Here is a 27,320-nt window from a genome sequence, read left to right on the forward strand (position 1 = left end):
ATACAGAGATGTTTAAATTCTTCACCTGTAAGATGGTGACAGATTTCACCAAACCTAATTTTATGGTGATGTTATGGAGTTAGGGAAGAGCAAGGAGAGATGAAGTATCTGGAAGAAAACTAATAAATAAAATATTCTCTCTTTTGAAACTTTAGTTAACTGCAATACAAAATAATTAATTGAAAAGATAAATACAAGCTATTGCATTTCCAAATTAACACTCCTTCCCATCAGAGGTTAACTGACATGATAAATTTCCAGTTACAATATTTTAAGAAGTGACTTCAAAGTGAAACAAAATATACAACGGGAAAACACCCACCAGGTACTTCCTTTTTTGTTGACTGCAAGTACCTCAATCTTCTCAATAGCAAACACTGAAAAATGTGTAATACCAACAGTGATATAATTTACTGGAAAATGAAACAAGAAGGATGCTATTCATTTTTGGAATCACAGAGTCATTTAGCACAGAAACGGACCCTTCAGTCTCACTAGTCCAGACTGATCAAGTTTCCCAAACTAAACTAATTCAGTTTTCCTGTGTTTGGCCCATATCCCTCTCAACCTTTTGGATTTATGTACCTAAATGTTTTTTTAAATGTTGTAACTGTGCCTGCATTTACCACTTGCTCCAGCAGTTCATTCCACATACAAACCACACTTAGTGTGAAAAAGTTGCTCCTCAGTTCTCTTTAAGTATTTCTCTTCTCACCTTAAAATATGTCCTCTAGTTCTGAACTTCCCAACCCTCAGGAAAAGACCTTTTGCTATTCACTTTACTTAAGCACCTCTTGATTTTATAAACCTCCATAAGGTCATCCCTCAGCCTCCTGTGCTTCAGTAAAAAAGTCACAGCTCATCCAGCTTCTCCCTATAACTCAAATTTTCCAGTCCTAGTAATTGTAATTCTTTTCTGCACACTAACCAATTTAATAACACGCTTCCTGTAATAGGTAACCCACAATGTTGCACAAACCAACTTATTTTTAAAACTGACTACTTCAAGAAAAAATGATAACAAACTAATGCATTATTGTAGTTAACCAGGCATTTATGTTTCTAAACCACATACCTGCATTTTCTTCAAGCTCTGCTCTTCTCCTCTCCTCCCTTGGAACTGCATGTTCAGGTTTAAATCCACATCCCTCACCAGTCAGATTATAGCAAGCTTCATCAAACCTCTTTTTGTGATGTGGCCGAACAAACTGATAAAATTCTGTTTAGAAACAGTTTTTAAAATCTCATAGGATATATTTTATTGTTGTGATTCTGAGACAACAGGCTGTCATTACCAAGAAAAGTCCATTAATATATTCAAGGCATAGCCTGCTACAGTTGCACCAAAATCATATGCAAGAGTATACACATCATGGTTGACCATCATGCCTGGGAATCAACAGTTATTAGTGGGTAGGTAGGTAGGTAGGTAGATCAGCTATAACCTTAACTGAAAAGCAGCACAGGCTTGAGGGCCCACTCTTGTTCCTAATTTGTATATTTGTATCTATACTGCCAAGAGAGATGGGAGCAAGTTGAATAAGCAGTCAGGTCAAAGCAATCCTCTGACATCAACAGCAAAAGGTAAATAACTTGAGATGAAAAAAGACCAGACTACCCTTCCTGTAATAACCATCTGTAATCTGTCACCCTCGTTCTCTACAACAGGTCTTTCGAAGATCTGCAATGCTGCCGATGTGTGGAAGCACAACAGATGGGTGAGATACTGAACAAATATTTTGAATCAGTGTTTACTGTGGAGAAGAATAGAGAAACGAGAGAACGTGGGTAAATAAATAGTGATATCTTGAAAAGTGTCCAAATTACAAGAGGTAGTGCTGTAGGTCTTGTCACAAAGCTGGTCCCTTTTTTCTAAAAGCTGTTTTTCACAGTGGTCATAAATCCCTTCCGACTCCAAGGTGGCGAGCTTGGAACAGAGATGAAAAAGGATTTTGAGAGGCCTTTTGTTCATATGTAAACAGATGAGACTTCAGGCCAAAGTGGTGAGGTAGTGACAGTGACCAGTACAATGAAAAGGAAGTGGTCAGCTCTCTAGCCAAGCAGTTCAGTCCAGAACTAGTTAAGAGTTAGCAGTGGACTGTATGAACAGACTGCAAAAACTCTCTCTCCTTCTGCCCTTCTAACTTCAACCTGTAAGCATTTGTTCCAATCTTACTGTTTTTAAGGGGGTTTGCTTATTGGGACTGTTGTGGATATTTGGAATTGCATAATTAAGTCAAGTTTGGAAAGACAGAGATTGGTAGGGGATCTTTATTCTGTTTTTTGTGTTGCATTGTGTAATTTTGTGAACAAAATTTTGTCTGTTTTAAAACCTGGTAGTCAACCGAGCTAACTTACTCCAGGTAATTTTCACGTCTACTTACCGAAACAAATTGCAAAGTTATGGTCTGGGTTCCTGCTTAAGAATGTTTTGAGTGGTCTGGCCTAGTCCAAAACAGAGTGGGGGTTCTTTGCAGGATTTTAAACAGCGAGTAGTAGGCGCTAGTGTCTTTATTTCGGGTGTTGGTTTGGCTGGGGAGACAAAGCTTGGGATAGTAATGGCTCTTTCAGTCGCCAAAAGTTTTCCCGAAGTGGATGCGGTGACTTTGGAAGTTTTGCGAAAAGGTGAATAAGACCAAACTGCAGGAATGAGCAGACCAGCTGGGAGTGGAGCTCTCTGCTTCTGTGAGGAAAGGAGAGATAATTACAGCAGTAGCTCAGCATTTCCACTTGCTGGAGAAACCATCAGAATCTATAGAGATGGCAAGAATTCAATTGCAAATGAAGCAGCTTGAGTTAGAGGGGAGAGATAAGGAAAGGGCAGCAGAATTGCAACAGTTTGTGTTACAATCAAAAGCTGAACAGAGGGAAGAGACAGCAACAAAACAAAGAAAAAGAGAGAGCATTTGAACTTCAGAAACTTACATTTAAAAAGGAAAGTCATCTTAAAAGGCTGGAGATAAAGGCTGAGGGTAACCTTAGCTTGGAAGTAATGCAAACTCATGTGGAAGAGCAGAGAGTTAAAACGGCAAGGTTAGCAGTTGAAGTGGTTGATGATTAAGAGCTGGCCAATAAAATACAGTTTGGCTTCCAGAACCAATTTCAGTCCATGATGGATAGAAATTGGGGCAAAGAGAAATCCTCATGTGGAAATGGAAAGGTAGATCCAGTGAAGATCATAAGGATAACTTACCACAGGGTAAAAAAGAAACCCTTGAGGGGGACAAAAGTTAAAAAGCTCCGGTGTTTTCAGTGTAATAAAATGGGCCACACGAAATCAGTGATGGTGGACTAGGAGAAAGCCAGATGGAGGAAAACCGGACAAGCCTGGGAGTTTTGTTAGATAGAGTAACAAAAAGCTCAGGGAAGTTAGACAACTGCCTCAGAGTGTACGAGATGATCACAGGTTGATTAAGGTGGAAGTACCAGATCTGCTTAAAAATATACATGCAAGGGTAATGTTTATTCACATAGGCCAGGAATAGCATGTAAAGAGGTTACAATATTAAGGAACACAGGATCCTTTCAGTCTGTAATGGTGAAGGATGAGGAGAGATGTACTCCTGAGGGACTATTGCCAGAAAAGGTACTGGTAACAGGAACTCATGGTGAGACAAAAAGTGCCCAATTATGTAAAAGTGAGGCGAGAAGTCCAGTGAGGAGTGGAGAATTTGTGATAGGAGTACTGGATAAGCTCTCAACCCCAGGAATACAGTTTGTACGTGCAAATGATATAGCTGATTCACCGGGAGGTGTGCTGTCTACTCTAGTTGAAAGGCTAGTGGGAACACAGGCAACTGAAGAAATGAAGGATGTTTATCCAGGAATTTTCCCAGATTGCGTGATTACAAGATTACACAGGCACAATTTGAAGCAGGAGAGATCAAAAGGCACAGATAAATAAGCTGACATAGCTTTATCTATGACGTATTTGATCAGATAAGTGGGACAGAACAGGAGGAAACAGGCAAACATGCAAATGTCTTTAGCTCTGTTAAGCTGATTGAGTTACAGCAGAAAGAGGAGAATTTAAAACGGTTCTATCAAAAAGCAGATACAGAGGAGAGTGAATGTGTGTTATTACTTAACAAGTAATGTTTTAATGAGGAAATGGAGACCATCACACATTTAAGCAGATGAGAAATGGGCAGAGATTCATCAAATTGTTTTGCTAGTAGGGTAAAGAAAGGAAGTGCTGTGAGTGGCACATGAACTACCACTTGGAGGTCATCTAGGGGTGAGGAAAATAAAGGCTAAAATACAAAGACATTTTACTGGTCTGGACTACACAAGGATGTAGTTGAATTTTGCCAGATGTGTCACATGTGTTAGCTAATCAGAAAACCATAGGCAATAATAAAACCTGCACCTTTAAAACATATTCCAGCATTTGAGAAACTTTTCACAAGAGTCTTGATTGATTGCATAAGTCCCCTACCACAAACAAAAACTGGGAATAAGTATTTATTAACAGTAATGGATGTGTCGACTAGACTTCCAGAGGCAATCCAATTCACAACATCACAGCTAAAGGGGTTGTAGATGAATTATTTAAATTACTTATGGACTACCAACAGAGATCTAGTCAGATAAAGGATCAAACTTCACATCCAAACTATTCAAGGATATTATGGATAACTTGGGAATAAAGCAATTCAAATGTACTACGTACCAACCAGAATCGCAGGCAGCACAAGAGAGATGGCATCAAACACTAAAGACCATGTGTTGAGGGCTTAAAGTCAGGATTATCCAGATGATTCGGATAAGGGAGTTCCATTTGTACTTTTTGCGATGAGAGATGCACTGAATGAATCGACCAAATTCAGTCCAACTGAATTAATTTTTGGGCATGAAGTAAGAGGATCGTTAAAATTGATGAAGGAGAAATTAAAACGTCAGAATTCAGAGACCACACATTTGGGCTATGTGTCAAATTTTAGAGAACGATTAAATAGAGCTGGAAAGTTGGCTTTGACAGCATTTACAAATATCACAGCATACAATAAAACAGAAAGCAGATAATAAATCACGAACTTGCAATTGGGGATAAGCTGATTGGTGTTACTTCCAGTAACAGGTGGACATTTAAAAGCAAGGTTTAAATGTCCACCAATCAAATCGAGAAAGGTGAACTACTGGAAAAGGAATCCAAACAGGAAGAAATCTCAGAGCGTGTCATGTGAACATGCTCAAAAGCTATTTTGATAGGGAAGGAAAGCAAGAGGAGAAGGGTTAATGATTACAGCACAGAAAGAAGAACCAAAGTTTAGAGGATTCTGAACTGGACATTTCTCAAATCAAATTGGACAATGAGGATGTTGTCAAAAATTGGAATAAACTATTGAGTTACCTTCCACAAGAAAATCGAAATGACCTGAAAGAGTTATTACTATCACATGGGTAGATAGGCGGAAATAAACTGGGAAGTACTAACCTATTGTGCGTGATGTAAAGATAGGTGATGCTGTTCTGATTAAGCAACATCCTTACAGGCATAGGGCGGCATGGTGACACAGTGGTTAGCACTGCTGCTTCACAGCGCCAGAGACACGGGTTCAATTCCCGCCTCAGGCAACGGTCTGTGTGGAGTTTGCACATTCTCCCCGTGTCTGCGTGGGTTTCCTCCGGGTGTTCCAGTTTCCTCCCACAGTCCAAAAATGTGCAGGTTAGGTGAATTGGACATGCTAAATTGCCCATAGTGTTAGGTGAAGGGGTAAATGTAGGGGAATGGGTCGGGGTGGGTTGCTCTTCAGATGGTCGGTGTGGACTTGTTGGGTTGAAGGGCCTGTTTCCACACTAAGTAATCTAAATCAATCATAACACTCTAAAGTTGGCACAGGTTCAGTCAGAGATAGAGCGCATGGCGTAATCAAAGTGAGTTACAGTGACTGGAGCGCACCCATAGTCTTGGTGCCAAAGGCAGATGGTACCCAACGGTTATGTGTAGACTATTGCAAAGTCAACACCGTTATAAAGACTGATGCATATCCAATCCCACAGTTGGAGGACTGTGTTCAAAAGGTGGGACAAGCAACTGACATTTCTAAGTTGGACTTGCTCAGAGGCTTTTGGCAAGTACCTCTGTCAGGCAGCAAAGGCAATTTTGGCTTTTGTAATGCAAAATGGACTACATCAGTTTGAAGTCATGCCATTTGGCATGAAGAACGCTCCAGCCACATTTATATTACCAGCAATTTTTCGGAGAGAATCATATATGCCATCATAACCCATTGACATTTGCGGAAAAATTTAAGGATAAAAATACCAGGCTGCTTACATGGAGCTTGTTGTTGCAGCCGTTCAATTTGACAATTGTGCATGTGGCAGGTCGCGAAAACGTGACTGCCGATGCGTTATCAAGACATTGAGTCATAGAGATGTACATGTCAACCAGACATCACAACCCAACCTCGTCCCACCTGCCAGCACCTGGCCCATATACCTCCATACCCTTCCTATTCATATACCCATCCAGACGCCTTTGTAAATGTTGTAATTGTAATAGCCTCCACCACGTCCTCTGGCAGCTCATTCCATATATGTACCACCCTCTGCGTGAAAACGTTGCCCCTTAGGTATCTTTTATATCTTTCCCCTCTCACAGTAAACCTATGCCTCTAGTTCTGGACTTCCCCACATCAGGGAAAAGACTTTGTCTATTTATCTTATCCATGCCCCTCATGATTTTGTAAACCTCTATAAGGTCACCCCTCAGCCTCCGAAGCTCCAGGGAAAACAGCCCTAGCCTATTCAACCTCTCCCTATATCTCAAATCCTCCAACCCTGGCAACATCCTTGTAAATCTTTTCTGAACCCTTTCAAATTTCACAACATCTTTCCAATAGGAAGGAGACCAGAATTGCACACAATATCCCAACAGTGGCCTAACCAATGTCCTGTACAGCTGCAACATGATCTCTCAACTCCTGTACTCAATACACTGACCAATAAAGGAAAGCATACCAAATGCTTTCTTCACTATCCTATCAACCTGCGACTCCACTTTCAAGGAGCTATGAACCTGCACTCCAAGGTCTCTTTGGTCAGCAACACACCCGAGGACCTTACCTTTAAGTGTATAAGTCCTGCTAAGATTTGCTTTCCCAAAATGCAGCACCTCACATTTATCTAAATTAAACTCCATCTGCCACTTCTCAGCCCATTGGCTTGAATGAGATACAGAGGTGCTCGGTGGCACAAGTGCCACGGCCTAAATTTGTATGGGGTTATGCATGTTTCCATGTTTATAGCTAGTATAATGTATGTGTGCTTTGACTACTAACTGGGTTTTTGAAGGGTTTTAAAAATGAAACCATCATTTGATATTGATGGTTCATTTTTTTAAAGGGTGGGGGTGGGGGGACGTGTCACAAACATGATCCATTTTTCTAAAAGCTGTTCTTTTTCTCAAGAATACTGTGTTCTTGGTTTTTTTTCAGAGAGGTCATAAAACCCTCCCAGCTCTGGAGTGGCCAGTTTGGTACAGAGATGAAAAAGGACTGAGAGGCCTTTTGTTTACATGTAAACAGATGAGACTTCAGGCCAAAGTGGTCATGTTTTAGAAGTACCAGTATAATGAAATGGGAGTGGTCAGCTCTCTAGCTGAGTAGTTTAGTCCATAACTAGTTGGGAGTTCAGCTGTGTGGAAACAGGCTGGTAAACTCTCTCTCTCACCTGCTCTTCTAACTTCAACCTGTAAGCATTCGTTCCATTTTTACTGTTTTTTAAGGTGGTTTGCTTATTGGAACAGCACAATTAAGTCTAGTTTTGGATAGACTAAGTTCTGTAGGGGTTCTTTATTCTGTGAGGAGAAAGTGAGGTCTGCAGATGCTGGAGATCAGAGATGGAAATGTGTTGCTGGAAAAGCGCAGCAGGTCAGGCAGCATCTAGGGAACAGGAGAATCGACGTTTCGGGCATTAGCCCTTCTTCAGGAAGGGCTTTATTCTGTTCTTTGTATTTCACTGTGTAATTCTGTGAATAAGATTTTGTCCGACTTAAAACCTGGTAGTCAATCTCGCGAGCTTTCTCTGGGTAATTTTCAGTCTACACTTACCGAAACAAATTCTAAAATTATTAGATTAGATTCCCTACAGTGTGGAATCAGGCCCTTTGGCCCAACAAGTCCACACCGACCCTCTGAAGAGCAACCCACCCAGACCCATTCCCCTACATTTACCCCTGACTAATGCACCTAACACTACAGGCAATTTAGCATGGCCAATTCACACATCTTTGGATTGTGGGAAGAAACCAGAGCACATGGAGGAAACCCACGCAGATAAGGGGAGAATGTGCAAACTCCGCACAAAACAGTTGCCCGACCAGTGGCGTTCTGCAGGGATCGGTGCTGGCTCCAATGCTTTTTATCATTTATATAGATGATTTGGATGTGAATACAGGAGGTTTGGTTTGTAAATCTGCATTTGACACCAAAATTGGTAGTGTAGTGGACAGCGAGGAAGGTTACCTCAGAATACAATAGGACCTCGATCAGAGGGACTGATGGGGTGAGGAGTGGCAGATGAAGTTTAATTTAGCTAACTGTGAGGTATTACATTTTGGTAGGGCAAATCAGGACAGGGCTTACCTACTTAATGGTAACGTCTTGGGGAGTGGTGCCAAATAAAGAGACCTTGGAGTTCAGAGTTCCTCCAAAGTGCAATTGCAGATAGGATCATAAAGAGGTTCTTGGTATGCTTTCCTTTATTGGTCAGTGCATTGAGTATAGGAGTTGGGAGGTCATCTTGCGGCTGTATAGAACATTGATTAGACCACTTTTGGAATACTGCATACAATTCTGGTCTCCTTAATACAGCAAAGATGTTGTCAAACTTGAAAAGGATCAGAAAAGACTTACAAGAATGCTGCCAAGGTTGGGGGTTTTGAGCTATAGGGAGAGGCTGAATAGGCTACGGCTATTTTCCCTGGAGCATCGGAGCTGAGTGGTGACCTCATTGAGGTTTATAAAGTCATGAGAGGCATGGTTAGGATGAATAGTTAAGGGATTTTTTTCCAGGGTAGTAGCGTACAAAACTAGAGGGCATAGGTTTAAGGTGAGAGGGGAAAGATATAAAAGGAATCTAAGGGGCAACATTTTCATGCAGAGGAAGTGGTGGAGGCTGGTACAATTACTATATTCAAAAGGCATCTGGATCGGTATATGAATAGAAAGGATTTAGGAGGGATATGGGCCAAATGCTGGCAAATAGAACTTGATTAATTTAGGATATCTGGTCAGCGTGGATGACTTGGACTGAAGAGTCATTTCTGTGCTGTGCAGCTTTATGACTGTAAATGAATAAAGTCACACATTCATGTTAGGTATCATTTGCTGAAAAAAGAAAATCAAGGGGTCAACGGGTGTACAAGTGGGAAATGGGGACTCACTATCATAGATCAGAGAAAGGGAAAAGTGAGACTAGTTAAAATAATGAAGGTTTTTGATAAACAGGTTTTGATCAGATTTTTTCTTGAAATTCCTTTGTTCTTTTAGTGGTAAATTTATATTTGCTAATTATTGGCTAACTAATCAGAGGACAAATTTTCAATAATTGGGGGAAAAAAAACATTGTCACTGATTCATTAGCTAGTAACAAGAGCATATAAATTTAACACAAGAAACAAAAGGAAGAAGTTGTAAGATTTTGATTTAATAAGCAAAGACCACAGAAAACTCCAGGAAAATAATGGTGGATACAAAAAAACAACACAATATTCTCTCTGAGCACTGTCGATGTACCTACACTAGCTCAAGGTGATGACATGAGGGTAATGGAGGATGAGTAACCAATGTTGTTCTTGCCAGTGATGCCCACATCCCACGAAGCAATTAAACAAAACTGGTTTGTAATACATGTCTCTCACAGACAGGAACATAATAACAATCAGATGATCTATTTTAGTGATGTAATTGTTGGATGAATATTGGCTAGGACACTACGGATAACTGCTCACTCTTCTTCAATGTAACCCAAGAGGTAACCTGCTGCAATTATGAAGGAAATAGTCAATATTTCATAGGTAGCTTTTTCCTAGTCAGAGAATGGCAGATCTACTCAAGTCTGTGACATTATGTTCCATTCTGTCACCAAAGACTTCACCTGACAAGTGCGGCACGGTGGCTTATTGGTTAGCACTGCTGCCTCACAGCACCAGGGACCCGCATTAGTTTCCAGCCTCAGGTGACTGTCTGGGTGAATCTTGCACATTCTCCCCGTGTCTGCGTGGGTTTCCTCCGGGTGTTCCTGTTTCCACCCACAATCCAAAGATGGGCAGGTTAGATAAATTGGCCATGCTAAATTGCCCAAATTATTCAGGGATGCGTAGGTTAGGTGCATTAGTCAGGGTTAAAATGTAAAGTAGTAGGGGAATAGGTCTGGGTGGATTACTCTTAAGAGCGTCAATGTGGGGCCGAAGGGCCTGTTTCCACGCTGTAGGGAATCTATGGACTTCTATGAAGGGGCAGTGCGCTGAGAGCTTGTGATTTCAAACAAACTAGTTGGACTATAACCTAGATTAGAGTGGTGCTGGAAAAGAACAGCAGGTCAGGCAGCATCCGAGGAGCAGGAAAATCGATGTTTCAGGCAAAACCCCTTCATCAGGAATGAAGGCTTTTGCCCGAAACTTCAGTTTTCCTGCTCCTCGGATGCTGCCTGACCTGCTGTGCTTTTCCAGCAACACTCTAATCTAGACTCTGATCTCCAGCATCTGCTGTCCTCACTTTTGCCTAGACTGTAACCTAGTGTCATCGGACTATTGACCTTGTCAATAAAGAGCAGCAGACCGAAGTCATGCAATAATTTAACCGGATTTTGTATCAAAATATAGCTTTATAAATGTTATTTAACCACATAATAGCTAACCCTTACAATTAATTACCTCGCAGAAGATTGTGTTTTTTTGAATCTTCTGTAAAAAGCGCTGCCATTTCACCAAGCATGGTGTCAAAATCATCTGTCAACTTGTACTTTTGCATTGCATTGGTAAAACGCTCATAACTGGCATTGCTGAGAACCTCCTTGACAGCTACTATGAAAAATTTAGCTTTTTCTGCTTTTGTCTTCTCAGATAGTGGCAATACATCAAGCACCTAAAAACAAGATATAAACAATGAATTTATTTTTGTCAAAATAATTTAATTGACCACTAAAAAGATGAATTTGAACTGGAAAAGAAGCTATATCGTTACAAAGTGTTACAACACGGGGTAAACTCTCCTGCTTAATTTAAAACCAGCAACATAGAAAAGATTTATCCCGTGCAGTAATCTGTGAAAATTCAATAGGCCAAGTAGTTGTTAAAGTAAAAATGAACTTTATTTTTCAAGTATAATGATTAACTAACAACTATTTACAAGTCCTTCCTCTAACCTATCTTTTACCTTCCCTTCTATAATACCAGTCCAATAAAACTCCCAAACACACTTTACAAAACTTATCTCAAAACTAGACGGCTTTCAGTTTTCTCTGAATTCCTGTCTTCTTCTTGGGAAGTCTGCTTCACAGGTTTCTGATCGATTAAGGCACCTTTGAAGTGTGCAAATGTCATTTGCTTGACAGTTCTCCTCCTCGCTGTTCAACTTTCCCTGCTCTTATACCCCAAAGCATCGGATTGTGTCATTGGCTTTTAAGATTGTCAATATACTCAATTCAAACTTGATTGGTATTTTGTACTTTTCAGGGTATAATCTAAACTGATTGGCCTAATTCAAATCTCTTTTGTCATTCCAGGCAACCAGCTACCCCAGTAGCTGGAGTACATGTTACATCATGTCTTATTGAGAACACTTGGTGCTGTCATTGCTAGCTTTTACTCTCTTAAATGTATGTACACATACATCTTCATAACAAGAGACATTAATAGCCTCAACACAGTTTCATTTTAAAAGCTTCTAGTATTTTTAATTAGACAGAAAGGACTTAACACATTTCTACATGCAGACTTCAAAACATAACTAATTACACCACGTTTAAAACAAATAAAATTCAAATGCAATTTATTGCATTCATGAGGAAGCTATTCAAAATTAGGAGGTTCAGCACTACTGAATTAAATTAATAATCTATTGAAGAAGTGTTTTATGAAAACCATGTTTCTAAACTGGAAGAAAACCCCAACAGCTATTCAGACTGTCAAAGTAAACAATACACCTTTGGGTATTCTTACTTAGGTTACATACAAAGCAACTTGCGTTAAGAATCTCAAAAACAGAATTAACTTCAAGAGAGATTTTGTGACACACAAGTACACTGAAAAGCAGCTGTTATGTATTACGAAACTGTACTACTAGATTAAATACCAGCGTACTTATGTAATAGAGGACAAAAGAGACATACTCACATGATTGCTAACTAGCGTGATTTTTTTCCTCCCTCGCTGTTCACCTGTCACATGTTTAGAAGACACTGTTGGCATTTTAACCACCTACAGAAAACCAAATAATAGATTAACTGTTTGACATTCAACAAGTGACTTACTAGAAGTGATTCATTGACTGAAGTACTTTGGAAAATCCTGAATGTGAAAAGCATTAAATAAATCCATGTCATGATTATTTATCATTTTATATTTAGCTATTAGCAATGGTATAAATATTCCAAGGTTTTGAAAGCACAAAAATGCTTGACTGTCAATGGTGATGAAAAATCCACCTGATTCCTTTAACTTGTGGCAATGCTTTTAAGGAAGTCTAAAAGGACAAGTGAATGGACAATAAATGATGGGCTACTGAGGCACACTGAGGAGCAGGAGGACCTGCGAATGCATGATCTCTGAATGTGACTGGACAGGTAGATAATGTAGCCAAGAAAGCATACAGAAGATGGAGGGCTGGCAGGTGATGCAGCAACAGCATAAAACATTGGTTAGGTGATAGCCGAACTACCACATGTAGTTCTGGTCACCAAACAATAAGAAAAATATGACTGCATTAGAGAAGATACAGAGGACATTTTGTGAGGATGCTAAAGTCCAAAACTGAAGAAATTTAGTTAGGTGGAAAGATTAGATTGGTTAGGAGGCTCAGGGGACCCCCACTTGAAGCACACAAAATGACAAGGGATCTAAATAGAGCAGAAAGTAAGGTCATCCTTAGGAAGATATCTTTGGCTGAGAGGGTCTATAACTGGAGAGTATAGATCAAGGGGAAGAGTTAGGAAATTCAAAAAGGATTCAAGGGGAAATCCTTTCACTTAGAGGGTGGTGAGGATGTGGAACTCATTAACTGAAAAAGTGCGGGAAACCCACATAACATTTAACAAATATTCAGACACTATGCTCGACCACAGAGCTGCTGGGAAGCACCATACTTGTCAATCAATGCACGAAGCAATGTTTCTGCTTTCAGTATTGACCTTGGAGGGTTGCTCAGCAGCAAGACAGATTGTAGTAAACATTGCTTGGACATGTGTTTGAAATGTTGTATCCTTTGAAGCGATGGACTAAGAGCCAGAAAAGGGCATTAGTTTGAATGGGTGTTAAAGGGAAGAGCCTTCATCCAGAAAGTGATTCTGTTCTTTCTCCACCACTGCAGACAATGATGGATATCTGGTGTATTTAGTACAGTTCCTAATTTTGTTTTCAATTATTTGTTTTTTTTTCAATTGCATAATTTGTCAGTGGCAATAAGACGTAATTGCTCTGGAGACAGTTCAGAGAAGATTAACAAGATTAATTCTAGAGGTGAAAGGCTCGTCTTATGAGAGATTCAGCAGTTTAGGCCTGCATTCTCTGGAATTTAGAAGAATGAGAGGATATCTAATTGAGGAATAGAAGACATCAAAGGGGACTGATAGTGTTGAGACAAAGCAGATGTTTCCAAATGTGGGGTAATCTAGAACAAGATTATGGCTTTAAACTAAGGGATGGCAGATTTAAAACAGATGAGGGTGAATTATTTCTCACAAAGGATCGTGAATCTGTGGAATTCGTTGGGTTAAATGGTTTTAAGGAGTGGGCAGGAAAGTGCAATGGAGGCTGAAGTGAGATCAGTCACAATCATATTAACTAGCAGAGCAGGCTTAAGGGGCTAAATTGCTCTTCCTTGTTATGTTAGACAGTAAGACCAAAACATAGATGCAGAAATTAGGTCATTCGGCCCATCAAATCTGCTCTGTCATTCAATCACAGCTGTTAAGTTGATCAACCTCATTCTCCCACTTTTCTCCCTATAACCCTTGATCCTTTCGACAATCAAGAACCTATCTATCTCTGTCTTAAATATACTAAATGACCTGATTTCTACAGCCTTCTGTGGCAATGTTCTTATGATAGTTGGCAAGCAAGATATTCCTGCTGAATATTGTAATAAGTACCAAAAGTGGTGTATAAATTTGGAGGATTACATTAAATCTGGGTAAACTTCCAACTCACCAGTCCTCTGACTTCAAGGAAGAAAAAAGACTGATACCCCAATCCTGAACAAAAAAGTCATTTTGTGAGCTAACTGGTATTCTACTGTGCTTTACGTGATTTCTATTTAGTCTATTCCTTGCGCAAGGAAGAAACCCCATGAAACGAATGGTTGAAAATTAGGCAAAACAAACAAGCTGAAAAAAAGTAGTCAAACAAGTACAGCAGGAATTCTGAGACTGACAGCATGTGACACAGATAATGAAATTTTGCTGAGACACAAATTTTAACATGAAGCGTGATCAATGCATGATCACTACTTCCAGACTTATGTAAAAGCCAAAGCAATAGAAGTTGAGCTACTTTTTTTTAAAATCTCTGTGAGCCTGTTCCACCATTCAATATTTGATTAATTATACAAATAAATCCAAATCCCTCTGAATCTCAACATTTCGATTCGATTTCTTTTAGATCAGATTACATTCCCTAGTGTGGAAACAGGCCCTTCAGCCCAACGACCCTCCAAAGAGTATCCCACCCAGATTAATTTCCTTACATTTTCCTCTGACTAATGCACCTAACAAAATGGGCAATTTAGCATGGCCAATTCACCTGACCTGCACATCTTTTGGATTATGGGAGGAAACCAGAGCACCCAGAGGAAACCCAAGCAGATATAGGGAGAATGTGCCAACTCCACATAGACAGACAGTCACCTGTGGCGAGAATTGAACCCGAATCCCTGTGAGGCAGCACTGCTAACCACTTTAGTAGTCTCTCACTTTAGAAACATGGTGCTTTTCTGTTCTTCTTATTAAACAGCATAACTTTGTTCTAATCCACATCACGTAATCAATCTTTATCCCATCGCAGCTTCCTCACACACTTGAGAGTACCAAACATGGATATGTAACACTCAGGTGCGCTCAGTTAACTAATTGATATATAGGTACACGTTATATATAGCTGAGACTCAAGCACCGATTCTGTGGCACTATCCTAGTTGCAATGCTATGAAGATCTATTTCTTGGGCAACAAAACCTTAGAGTTCTTCCTGATAATGTAAATTAGTTAAATGTATTGCTTCTCAACTATCCTGCTAGTAACAATCTGAGAAAATAGGGATTCATGGGTGATTTTCTTTCTTCATCCTTTTCTGAACAGCAGGACAGTTTTGCCTTTGAACTCACAGAAGTCATTCTAGATTCAAAGGAATCGTGGAAGATAAAAACCCATACATCCCTTGGATGGAGTCCTATATAAGGGCCTGATCACAGGGACTATGGTGAGACATCTGAGAGAGGTTCAGCAAGACCTTGCATGACATCCAGAGTCAAAAGGTGTAGCGCTGGAAAAGCACAGCAAGTCAGGTAGTATCCATGGAGGAGGAGAGGTGATGTTTTGGGCAGAGGCCCTTCATCAGCCCATACTCCTGATGAAGGGCTTAAGCACAAAACATTGACTCTCCTGTTCCTCAGATGCTGCCTGACCTGCTATGCTTTTCCAGAGCCACACTTTTTGACTCTGACTCGCCAGCATCTGCAGTCCTCACTCCCTCCTACTTGCGTGATGTCTAGGTCAACTAACTGCATTTTCCATCAAAGTCCCAGGCATCAAAATGAGATTCTTGCAAGCCAGCGGCCAGATGCCGATTAAAGGGGATTACTGTTTGCCGTCACCCTCATAAATTGACACCTCACCTCATTAATATACAGCTTTCTATCCTACCAGCTATTGCAAGGAGAATTATTGACAAGAATGTCAGATCAGGTACTTGGTGACTCCAGCTTATTGTTTGCTCATCTAGATGTCCATGCTTGGAAACCAGACACCAACCTGTCAGGACACTCAGACGGCAGCAATCATAACCACACCACATCAATTGACCTTGGCACTGGACACTTGCTACTCTCTCAGCATCATCATGGTACATCTCCAATCCACCTACAGTACATTTCTGCAACTCAAGCTTATCAGCAACTGTGACCGCAATGTTCCTGCAAAGGACACACTGTGCACAGCAATAGACATGCAATTCATGGACTGGACAACGTTGCACCTCAGGGCTCTTCACTTCCTCTCTTAGCACTCACTCACTTTGAATCTACCTCGATGCTCACAGCATCTCTGCCATCCATTTTTACACTTTGCAGCTTCAGGCAGAGATACCAGGTTCAAGATGCTGATGTGCCATCGTCACTGTCAGTGGGACTCAATTAAATCAGGGAGGACAGGCTTCAACCAGGGAATCCCAGCAAAGTAAGCCAAGGGCAGTCTCTGATATGAGGCCAGAGGTTTGGACATGGTCAGCCAGCTGCCCAAGGCTTTCAAGGTCAGGATGCTCTCCTCAAACTGTGAGCAGTCAAATGTCAGGCTCTTGATATCTTGACTCTTTATGGTCTATTGTGGTGAGTTTTCTCCTGGATAGAGAGAAAGGTAAGTATTAAAAGAGAAGAAAAAAGAAAAGCACTGAGGTCTCCCACCAGAGTGAGCAGGCAGCAGAGAGGGCTGCGGGGTTAGCGGTGTGGGAGTTTGGGATGGATCACAGTGACGGAGAGCATTAATAATGAGAGTAGTAACCATGAGGCTTTGTGGGAGGTGGGTATAACAGCAGAGAGATGATGGCAGAAATTACCCTGGGGGAGGAGGAGACGGTGATTGAGATTCCTACACTGCTGAGCACTGCACCAGATGGTAGGTGTGGACCAGGCTGGTGGTGTCTGGTCACTTCCTCTTCTCAACCATGCCTGAGGCAAGTGTTACAAACAGAGCAGGGTAGCTCCGGACTGGCAATTCTTGTCCAGGTGCCGGATGGCTTTTCCAAGGTGGCGCCAGTGTCAGGGTTTGCTGTCCATTCCAGGATATTTGGCAGTGGCAAGTTCTTCTGGATAGGGAAAGTGGTAGAATTGTCCAGAGTGTGGTGCTGGAAAAGCACAGCAGGTCAGGTAGCATCGGAACAGCAGGAGAATCAATATTTCAGGCAAGAGCCCTTCATCAGGGCGGCACAGTGGTTAGCACTGCTGCTTCACAGCGCCAGAGTTCCTTGGTTAGCGGTCACACCATGAGTAGTCAAATGAAAATAATTTGATTGCTACTGTGGGTGTGGAGAGAAGGGCACATAAGTCACAAAAGGAAACAGCTAATGTCTCGAACAGTTTCATAAGTATTCAGCACTCATGCTATTTTTGATACAATCAAAGGCAGCAACTAAAGATGGAAAATATATAAGTAATGTCATGATGCAAGTGTGAATCAAGATGTGGGGAAAGAGCTAACAGCAGATATACTGTGGTATTTGGAAACTCAACACAGAGGGAAAAATAGTCAGTCATTCTGTAACCACAAGCATAATGCATTATCCACAAATTAGCTCCAAGGTCCAAGAAAGAGACACCAGGATCTACTTTAGAGACAGAGAACTGTGCAGACAGGCCAACTAATAGCTTTATTTAATTCTCAGCTGAGCCCAATTCTATATGGGAGGTTTCAACATTACTGGAGAAAGAATGAATTGCCTTAACATATTGCAGATTTATAGCATTAACACTGCAGCTTTAGTTGTAGGAAATATTAGTTATAGAAACGTAAACCAGGTTTTTGCCATCATTTACAACGAGGGAGATACTTTTGCAATACATTCAGGATATTAATACACATTTGCCACTACAAGTCAGGAAACAGGCAGAACAATTACGTAACCTAAAAAGAAAGGAAACAGCTGAGAAAAATTACACTTAGATTTATTGTTAGAACAATAAAAGTCAAAAGCAAGGGCACTCGTCATCAAAAGTAACTGATTTTCAATAGACTTACCAAGTAAATGGAAGAATATTATTGGCAAACATAATTGTAGATTAGAAAGCCACTCAAGTAGCTCATCGATACAGGAGAAAATGAGGAAAAGTGGAAAAGCAGTAGTGTTAGAAGATTCGTTAGTTAGGGGAACAGACAGACATTTCTGCACCATCGACAGGACATCGACATGGAATGAACTGCCAGAGGAGGTGGTGGAGGCTGGTACAATTACAATATTTAAAAGGCACCTGGATGGGTACATGAATAGGAAGGGTTGAGGGGGATATGGGCCAAGTGCTGACTAGAGTAATTTAGGATGTCGGATTGGCCGAAGGGTCTGTTTCCATGCTGTACATCTCTATGACTCTATGCTAAGCAAGTGCACACAGAAATAGGAATGTGCAACTAGAAAGATGGTGCAGAAGGGAGAATGTAATATTCCCAGGACGCTGAAGCTATTTTGTTTTGCAGGGAAGGCATATATAATGAGAAAAAGTATTAAAAAGGGGAATTTGAAACATATTTTCCAGACAGTATTTGGTTAGAATGTGAGATCTACTACAGCAAAACATAGTCTGAAAGAATATTAGCTGGTTACTTCAGAATAGTTTATATTAAATAACTTGAGGAGATTAGATGGTTCATAAGGAAATTAGATGTGTATGTTTTAAAAAAAGTCATAGGACTTTCAACTATTGTGCATTCTTAATTGGTCTTGCAAACATGATGACAAGTCATTTCTGTAAATTGTTACAGCCCACCATCTCCATTATGTAGAGATTCTCAGGACTTTGTCTCAACAAAATAAAGGAATAGGCTTCCTTTTTCTGATTCAAATTCTTCAAGTATCTGCAAAGCTGATTGTAACGTAAACTGATTAACTTGTTGTGTGATTTTTAACTTTGTTTTATAGTCTAACAGGTTTAATTGGAAGCACACTAGTGTGCTTCCAATTAAACCCGTTGGACTATAACCTGGTGTTGTGATTTTTAACTTTGTACACCCCAGTCCAACACCAGCATCTCCAAATCATGATTAAAACAAAGCCCAGATCCCGGAACAAATAACAAAAACATGTTTGCCTCAGGTCCATGACTAAGACAAGTGAATATGAGAAGCTCGAGGCAATACTCAGCCACACACAAGAGCTGAAACTAGCATAAATTTTAAAGGTGGAGTAATTCAATCCTTAGAGATAGAAAATCACAACAAACCTTCAATTTCCCCTCACTAGATTAAAATAGTTCATTATGAGTCATTGTATCAAGCGATCTAATGAAGTACGGATGAAAATCCCTCTGATTATTGTATAAGCAAGTGGGGACAAGTTCAATAGCTTAAAACTTAAAAACATAACAGATGACTAATATGCATCTCATCTGCGGTTGTTAGGAGTATGTTCGTCGAGCTGGGTAGTTGGTTTGCAAACGTTTCATCCCCTTTCCAGATGACATCTTCAGGGCTGTGGAGCCTCTGGTGAAGCACTGTTGTCCCATCTCGGTTGGAATTTAGTTGATTTCATTCCCGCTGCTTCTGGTTGCTGATCACTATATACCAACCACTGCAAGGAACAACCGGCATCCGGAATCAGCCGGAACGGAACCAACTAAATTCCATCCGAGACAGGACAGCAGCACTTCACAGGAGGCTCCACAGCACCGAGGAAGTCACCGAGAAAGGGGACAAAGCGTTTGCAAACCAACTCCTCAGCTTGTCAAACATATCCGTAAGAACTGCAACCAGTGCCTGAGCCACAAACCTTCACACAAACCTTGTACATCTTACCTTTTTTCCACTTTCATCAACCTTTAGTTCACTGTGCTCTAGTGCATCAAGCAGACTCACAGGCTTTTTTCTTGTCTTCTCATTTGTTTTCTCATATTCAATGCAGATCTTGGTCATGCCATCCCCTCCACAAGACTCAACACCATCTGTATATAAGTAAATCAGTCCAAATTAGTAATATTTGGTTTTAAATAATTTAAAGATAATTTAGTAACATTATTGGGTATGTAGGGAGTTGTTTGCATATGAATTAGGAACAGCTGTACACCATTTAGTCCATCAAGCCAGCTCCCCCGTTCAATAACATTAAGGCTGTTTGGATTCCACATTCTCGCCTATCCCAGATAGATTCTTAAGCAAAGATAATCAATAATCTGGCTTCCACTGATATCGCGGGCAGACAGTTCCAAAGACTCTCAAACCTCAAACAACAGATTTCTCCTCATTTTTGCTTGAATGGAGATACCTCACTTTAAACCCACGTGCCCTAGTCCTAGTCTCTCCCAATTCATTTCAGCACCCACCCTGTCAGGAACTTATATATTTAATAAGATTGCCTCTTCTTTTAAACTCCAATGTATACAGGCCCAGCCTTCCCAATCTTTTCCTCATAAAACTGTCACAAAGCTGATCCTTTTTTCCTAAAGGCTGTTCCTTTTTTCAAGGAACCTTGATTTTTCTCAGAGGGGTCATAAATCAGCTCCTGGCTTGGAGGTGACTAGTTTGGTACAGAGACGAAAAAGGATGTTGAGAGGCCTATTGTTCATATAAATAGATGAAACTTGAGGCCAAAATGGTCATGTTTTAGAAGTGACCTGTATAATGAAAGGGGAGTGGTCAGCTCGCTAGCTGGGCAGTTCAGTCCAGAAGTAGTTAGGAGTTCAGCTGTGTGGAAACAGGCTGGTAAACTCTCTTTCCTTCTGCCCTTCTAACTTCAACCTGTAAGTATTTGCTCCATTTTTACTGTTTTTTTTAAAAAGGGTTTACTTATTGGGACTGCTGTGTATATTCGGAATAGCTTAATTAAGTCTAGTTTGCATAAATTGTGCTCTGTATGGTTTCTTTATTCTGTTCGTTGGGTTTCATTGTGTAATTTTGTGAATACATTTTTGTCTGTTTCAAAACCTGGTAGTCAACCTTGCTAACTTACTCTGGATAATTTTTATGCTTACCCAAACAAATTCCAAAGTTATGGTCTGGATTATCTGTTTAAGGATGCTTTGCGTGGTCTGGCCGAGTTCATAACAGACTGGGGGCTCTTTGCGGGATTTTAAACAGCAAGTGGTACATAAAGATAAAGTACCTTGGTTTGGTTTGGTTGCGTAGACAAAGCTTGGGACACTAATGGATCTTTCAGTTGCCAAAAGTTTTCCGGAAGTGGATGCGGTGGCTTTGGAAGTTTTGCAAAAAGGGGAATAAGACCAAGCTGCAGGATGAGCAGACAAGCTGGGATTGGAGCTGCCTGCTTCTGTGAGGAAAGGAGAAATAACTACAGCAGTAGCTCAGCATTTAAACCTGCCAGAGAAGCTATCAAAGTCTATAGAGATAGCAAGAATTCAGTTGCAAATGAAGCAGCTTGAGTTAGAGGGGAGTGATGAGGAAAGGGCAGCAGACTTGAAACAGTTTGAGTTACAATCAAAAGCAGAAGAGAGGGAAACAGAAAGAGCTTTTGAACTTCAGAAACTGACACTTAAAAAGGAAAGTTAGCTTAAAAGGTTGGAGATAAAGGCTGAAGGTAACCTTAGCGAGGAAGTAGTGCAAACTCATTTGGAAGAACAGAAAGTTAAAATGACAAGGTTAGCAGCTGAAATGGCTAATGATTATGAGCTGGTTCATAAAACACAGTTTCACTTCCAGAACTAATTTCAGTCCATGAGGGACAGAAATTAGGGCAAAGAGAAATCCTCACATGGAAAGGGAAAAGTAGGTCTCAGTGAAAATCATAAGGATAACTTACCACAAGGTAAAAAAGAAACACTTGAGGGGGACAAAGAAGTTAAAAAGATCCGGTGTTTTCATTGTAATAAAGTGGACCACACAAAATCACAGTGTTGGTGGGCTAGGAGAAAGCCAGATGGAGGAAAACCAGACAAGCCTGGGAGTTTTGTTGAATGGAGTAACAAAAAGCACAAGGGAAGCTAGACAACTGTCTCAGAGTGTACAAGATGATCAGAGGTTGATTAAGGTGGAAGTGCCAGATCTGCTTAAAAAATATACATGCAAGGGTAAACTTTATTCACATAGGCCAGGGGTAGCAGGTAAAGAGGTTACAATATTAAGGGACACAGTCAGTAATGCTGAAGGATGAGGAGATATGTACTCCTGAGGGACTATTGCCAGAAAAGGTCCTGGTAACAGGAATTCATGGTGAGACAAAAAGTGCCCAATTATATAAAGTGAGGCTAGCGAGTCCAGAGAAGAGGAGAATTTGTGGTAGGAGTACTGGACAAACTCTCAGGAATACAATTTGTCCTTGCAAATGATATAGCGGATTCACCGGTAGGCACGCTGCCTACTCTCGTTGAAAAGCCAGTGGAGGTGCAGGCAACTGAAGAAATGAATTATGTTTTTCCAGGACTTTTCCCAGATTGCATGATCACAAGATCACAGAAGCACAGGTTGAAGCAGGAGAGATCAAAACACACAGATAAGGAAGCTGACATAGCTTTATCAAAGTTGAAACTTTATTGCTGGAACAGCACAGCAGGTCAGGCAGCATCCAGGGAACAGGAGATTCGACGTTTCGGGCACAGGCCCTTCTTCCTGAAGAAGGGCCTGTGCCCGAAACGTCGAATCTCCTGTTCCCTGGATGCTGCCTGACCTGCTGTGCTGTTCCAGCAATAAAGTTTCAACTTTGATCTCCAGCATCTGCAGACCTCACTTTCTCCTCGATAGCTTTATCAAAGACTTTTTTGATCAGATAAGTAGGACAGAGCAAGAGCAAATAGGTAAACATGCAAGTGTCTTTCGCTCTGCTACGCTTATTGAGTTACAGCAGAAAGATGAGATGTTAAAACAGTTGCATCAAAAGGCATATAGAGAGGAGAGTGAATGCATCCCTGTGTTTTATTACTCAACAAATAGTGTCTAAATGAGGAAATAGAGACAATCACACATTCGAGCAGATGAGAAATGGCAGAAGTTCAGATTGTTTTGCCAGTAGGGTATAGGTGCATGGGCTACCACTTGGAGGTCATTTAGGGGTGAGGAAAACACTGGCCAAAATACAAAGATACCTTTATTAGCCTGGACTACACAAAGATGTAGTTTAATTTTGCCAGACATGTTATACATGCCAGTTAATCAGAAAACCACAGGCAGTAATAAAATCTGCAGCTTTGATACCTATCCCAGCATTTGAGGAACCTTTCACAAAAGTCGTAATTGCTTGTGTCGGTCCCCTAACTCGAACAAAAAGTGGGAATAAGTATTTATTAACAATAATAGATGTGCCGATTAGATTTCCAGATGCACCATCACAGCTAAAAAGGTTGCAGAAGAATTACTTAAATGTCTTACTAGATAAATACTACCAATACAGATCCAGTCAGATCAAGGATCAAATTTCACATCCAAACTATTCAAGGAGGCTATGGATAACTGGGGAATAAAGCAATTCAAATCTACAGCGTACCATCTGGAATCGCAGGGAGCGCTAGAGAGATGGCATCAAACACTAGAGACCATGTTAGGGCTAATGGTCAGGATTATCCAGATGATTAGGATAAGGGAGTTCCGATTGTACTTTTTACAATCGGAGAGGCACTGAATGAATCAACCAAATTCAGTCCATACGAATTAATTTTTGGGCATGAAGTAAGAGGACCATTAAAATTGATGAAGGAGAAATTAATAAGTCAGAATTCAGAGACCACCCATTTGGACGATGTGTCAAATTTTAGAGAACTATTACACAGAGCTGGAGAGTTGACTAGACAGGATACAATGAAACAGGAAGCAGATAAGAAATCACAAAATTGCAATTTTGCAATTGGGGATAAGCTATTGGTGTTACTTCCAGTGACAGTTGGACCTTATCAAATCGAGGAAATCGAGTGAAGTGAACTACTTGATAAGGACTCCAAACAGGAAGAAATCTCAGAGTGTGTGTCATGTGAACATGTTTAAAAGCTATTTTGATAGGGAAGGAAAGCAAGAGGAGAAGGTGTTAATGATTACAGCAGAGGAGGAGGAACCAAATTCAGAGAATTCTGAATTGGACATTCCTCAAATTCCAACGGTTATGTGTGGACTTAAGTCAACACCATTATAAAGACTGATGCATATCCAATCTCACAGTTGGAGGACTGTGTTCAAAAAGTGGGACAAGCAACTGACATTTCGAAGTTGGACTTGCTCAGAGGCTTTTGGCAAGCACATCAGTCAGACAACAAAGGCAATTTCAGCTTTCGTAATGCCAAATGGAAGTCATGCCATTGGTATGAAATGTTGCTGGAGCGTTTTTCAGAGACTGACTAATAAGGTCATTGCTGGATTACCCAACTGCGTGGTGTATATTGATTTTAATCCCACATGAAAGGAACATTTACAGCATTTATTGGACTTGTTCAATTGACCTCAGAAGGCAGGCTTGGTGCCAACTTAGCTAAAAGTGAATATGCCAAAGCTCATGTCACCTTTCTGGGTCAGGTTCAAGAATGTGGTGCTGGAAAAGCACAGCAGGTCAGGCAACATCCAAGGAGCAGGAGAATTGATGTTTCGGGCATTAGCCCTTCATCAATATTCTCAATTCTAATCTCCAGCATTTGCAATCCTTACTTTCTCCTTCCTGGGCCAGGTTAATGGACATAGACAAATGGCCCCATGTGATGTGAAAATGAAAGTAAGCAGGTAATTTCTCACACCCTCAAAAAATAGGTTCCTGGGATTGCATGAATTTTACCAAACGTTTGTGCCCAACTGTAGCATGTGGCTGCCCCATTCACTGAATTGTTAAAATAACGGCAAGAAGTTTCAGTGGACAGCAGACTGTCAAATGGCATTTGACAGCCTAAACACTATGTTAACCACTGTCCCAGAATTAACCACACTGGATTACACAAACCCGTTAAAGGTGGCTATCGATGCCAGTGATGTGGGTGTCGGTGTGGTGCTCCTGCAGGAGGATGACGAGGGAATAGAAAGACCCACTGGGTATTTGCTCAGGATGTCGAACATTCATCAACAGAAATATTCAACAGTGGAGAAAGAGACTTTAAGCTTTGTGCTGGCATTACAACATTTCAGTGTTTATATTACCAGCAATGCACCTGAGACAATTGTACAAACTGATCAAAACATATTGACATTTGTGGAAACATTTAAGGACAAAAATGCCAGACTGTTTGGGGGAGCTTGTTGTTGCAGCCATTCAATCTGACAATTGTGTATGTGGCAGGTCGCGAAAATGTGACTGCTATTGCGTTACCGAGTCTCGAATGAGATATGGAGGTGTTTGGTGGCAGGTGTGCCATGGTATGAATTTGCATTTGGTTGCGTATGTTTGCTGGGTTTTTGAAGGTTTTGTTTACCATCTATTGGTATTGATGGTTCATTTGTTTTGTAAGGGGGTCGGGGGGAGGGGAAGTGTCACAAAGCTGGTCCTTTTTTTAAAAAAAAGCTGTTCCTTTTCTCAAGGATACTGTGTCCTTGGTTTATTTTCCAGAGGAGTCATAAAACCCTCCAAGCTCTGGGGTGACTAGTTTGGTACAGAGATGAAAAAGGATGTTGTGAGGCCTTTTGTTTATATCTTCGAGGAGAAAGTGAGGTCTGCAGATGCTGGAGATCAAAGTTGAAACTTTATTGCTGGAACAGCACAGCAGGTCAGGCAGCATCCAGGGAACAGGAGATTCGACGTTTCGGGCACAGGCCCTTCTTCAGGAATGAGCAGAGAGTGTTCAGCAGGAGAAGATAAAAGGTAGGGAGGAGGGACTTGGAGGAGGGGCGTTGGAAATGTGATAGGTGGAAAGAGGTCAAGGTGAGGGTGATAGGTCGGAGTAGGATGGAGGCGGAGAGGTCAAGAAGAGGACTGCAGGTCAGGAAGGCGGTGCCGGGCTGGAGGGATCCGGCTGAGACAAGGTGGGGGGAGGGGGGATGAAGAAACTGGTGAAGTCCAAGTTCATCCCCTGCGGTTGGAGGGTTCCCAGTCGGAAGATAAGACGCTCCTCCTCCGACCGTCGGGTTGTTGGGGTTTGGCGGTGGATGAGTCCAATGACCTGCATATCCTCGGTGGAGTGGGAGGGGGAGTTGAAATGCTATGCTACAGGTTGGTTGGGTTGGTTTGTCCGGGTGGCCCAGAGGTGCTCTCTGAATCGCTCCGCAAGTAGGCGGCCTGTTTCCCCATTATAGAGGAGGCCACACCGGCTGCAGCGGATGCAGTAGATGATGTGGGTGGAGGTGCAGGTGAATCTGTGGCGGATATGGAAGTTTCCTTTGGGGCCTTGGAGAGAAGTGAGGGGGGAGGTGTGGGCGCAAGTGTTGCACCTCCTGCGGTTGCAAGGGAAGGTGCCGGGAGTGGAGGTTGGGTCGGTGGGGGGTGTGGATCTGACAAGGGAGTCGCGGAGGGAGTGGTCTCTACGGAAAGCTGATAGGGGAGGGGAGGGAAATATATCCTTGGTGCTGGGGTCTGTTTGGAGGTGGCGGAAGTGACGGCGGATGATGCGCTGTACATGGAGATTGGTGGGGTGGTAGGTGAGGACCAGTGGGGTTCTGTCCTGGTGGCGGTTGGAGGGGCGGGGCTCAAGGGCGGAGGAGCGGGAAGTGGAGGAGATGCGGTGGAGGGGACCGTCGACCACGTCGGGGGGGAAATTGCGGTCCTTGAAGAAGGAGGCCATCTGTGTTGTACGTATTTTGAACTGGTCCTCCTGGGAGCAGATGCGGCGGAGACGAAGGAATTGGGAGAATGGGATGGCGTTTTTACAGGGGGCAGGATGGGAGGAGGTGTAGTCCAGGTAGCTGTGGGAGTCGGTTGGTTTGTAGTAGATGTCCGTGTTGATTCGGTCGCCTGAGATAGAAACAGAAAGGAAGGGGAGGGAGGAGTCCGAGACTGTCCAGGTGAATTTGAGGTCGGGGTGGAAGGTGTTAGTGTAGTGGATGAACTGTTCAACCTCCTCGTGGGAGCACGAGGTAGCGCCGATACAGTCATCAATGTAGCGAAGGAAAAGATGGGGGGTGGGGCCAGTGTAGTTGCGGAAGATGGATTGTTCCACATACCCTACGAAGAGGCAGGCATAGCTGGAGCTCCGCCTCCATCCTACTCCGACCTATCACCCTCACCTTGACCTCTTTCCACCTATCACATTTCCAACGCCCCTCCTCCAAGTCCCTCCTCCCTACCTTTTATCTTCTCCTGCTGAACACTCTCTGCTCATTCCTGAAGAAGGGCCT

At 41.7% G+C, this 27,320-nt stretch overlaps 1 protein-coding gene across 5 annotated transcripts in view; it reads right to left on the bottom strand.

Moving 5' to 3' along the window:
• Positions 1-27,320, bottom strand: part of rtel1 (regulator of telomere elongation helicase 1) — a 159,888-nt gene that overhangs the window by 17,287 nt on the left and 115,281 nt on the right. For all 5 annotated transcript variants that reach the window (XM_043710325.2, XM_043710324.2, XM_043710323.2 and 2 more), the window contains 4 exons: positions 19,935-20,080; positions 12,344-12,427; positions 10,883-11,093; positions 1,076-1,219 (listed from right to left, as the gene is read on the bottom strand). In XM_043710325.2, coding sequence (XP_043566260.2) covers positions 1,076-1,219; positions 10,883-11,093; positions 12,344-12,427; positions 19,935-20,080 — 585 coding nt within the window. The remainder of the gene's footprint in view (positions 1-1,075; positions 1,220-10,882; positions 11,094-12,343; positions 12,428-19,934; positions 20,081-27,320) is intronic.

Source organism: Chiloscyllium plagiosum, unplaced genomic scaffold (assembly GCF_037043375.1).
Source record: "Chiloscyllium plagiosum isolate Xiang-an unplaced genomic scaffold, Cpla_swu_hap1 HiC_scaffold_15, whole genome shotgun sequence".
Classification (NCBI taxonomy): Eukaryota; Metazoa; Chordata; class Chondrichthyes; order Orectolobiformes; family Hemiscylliidae; genus Chiloscyllium; species Chiloscyllium plagiosum.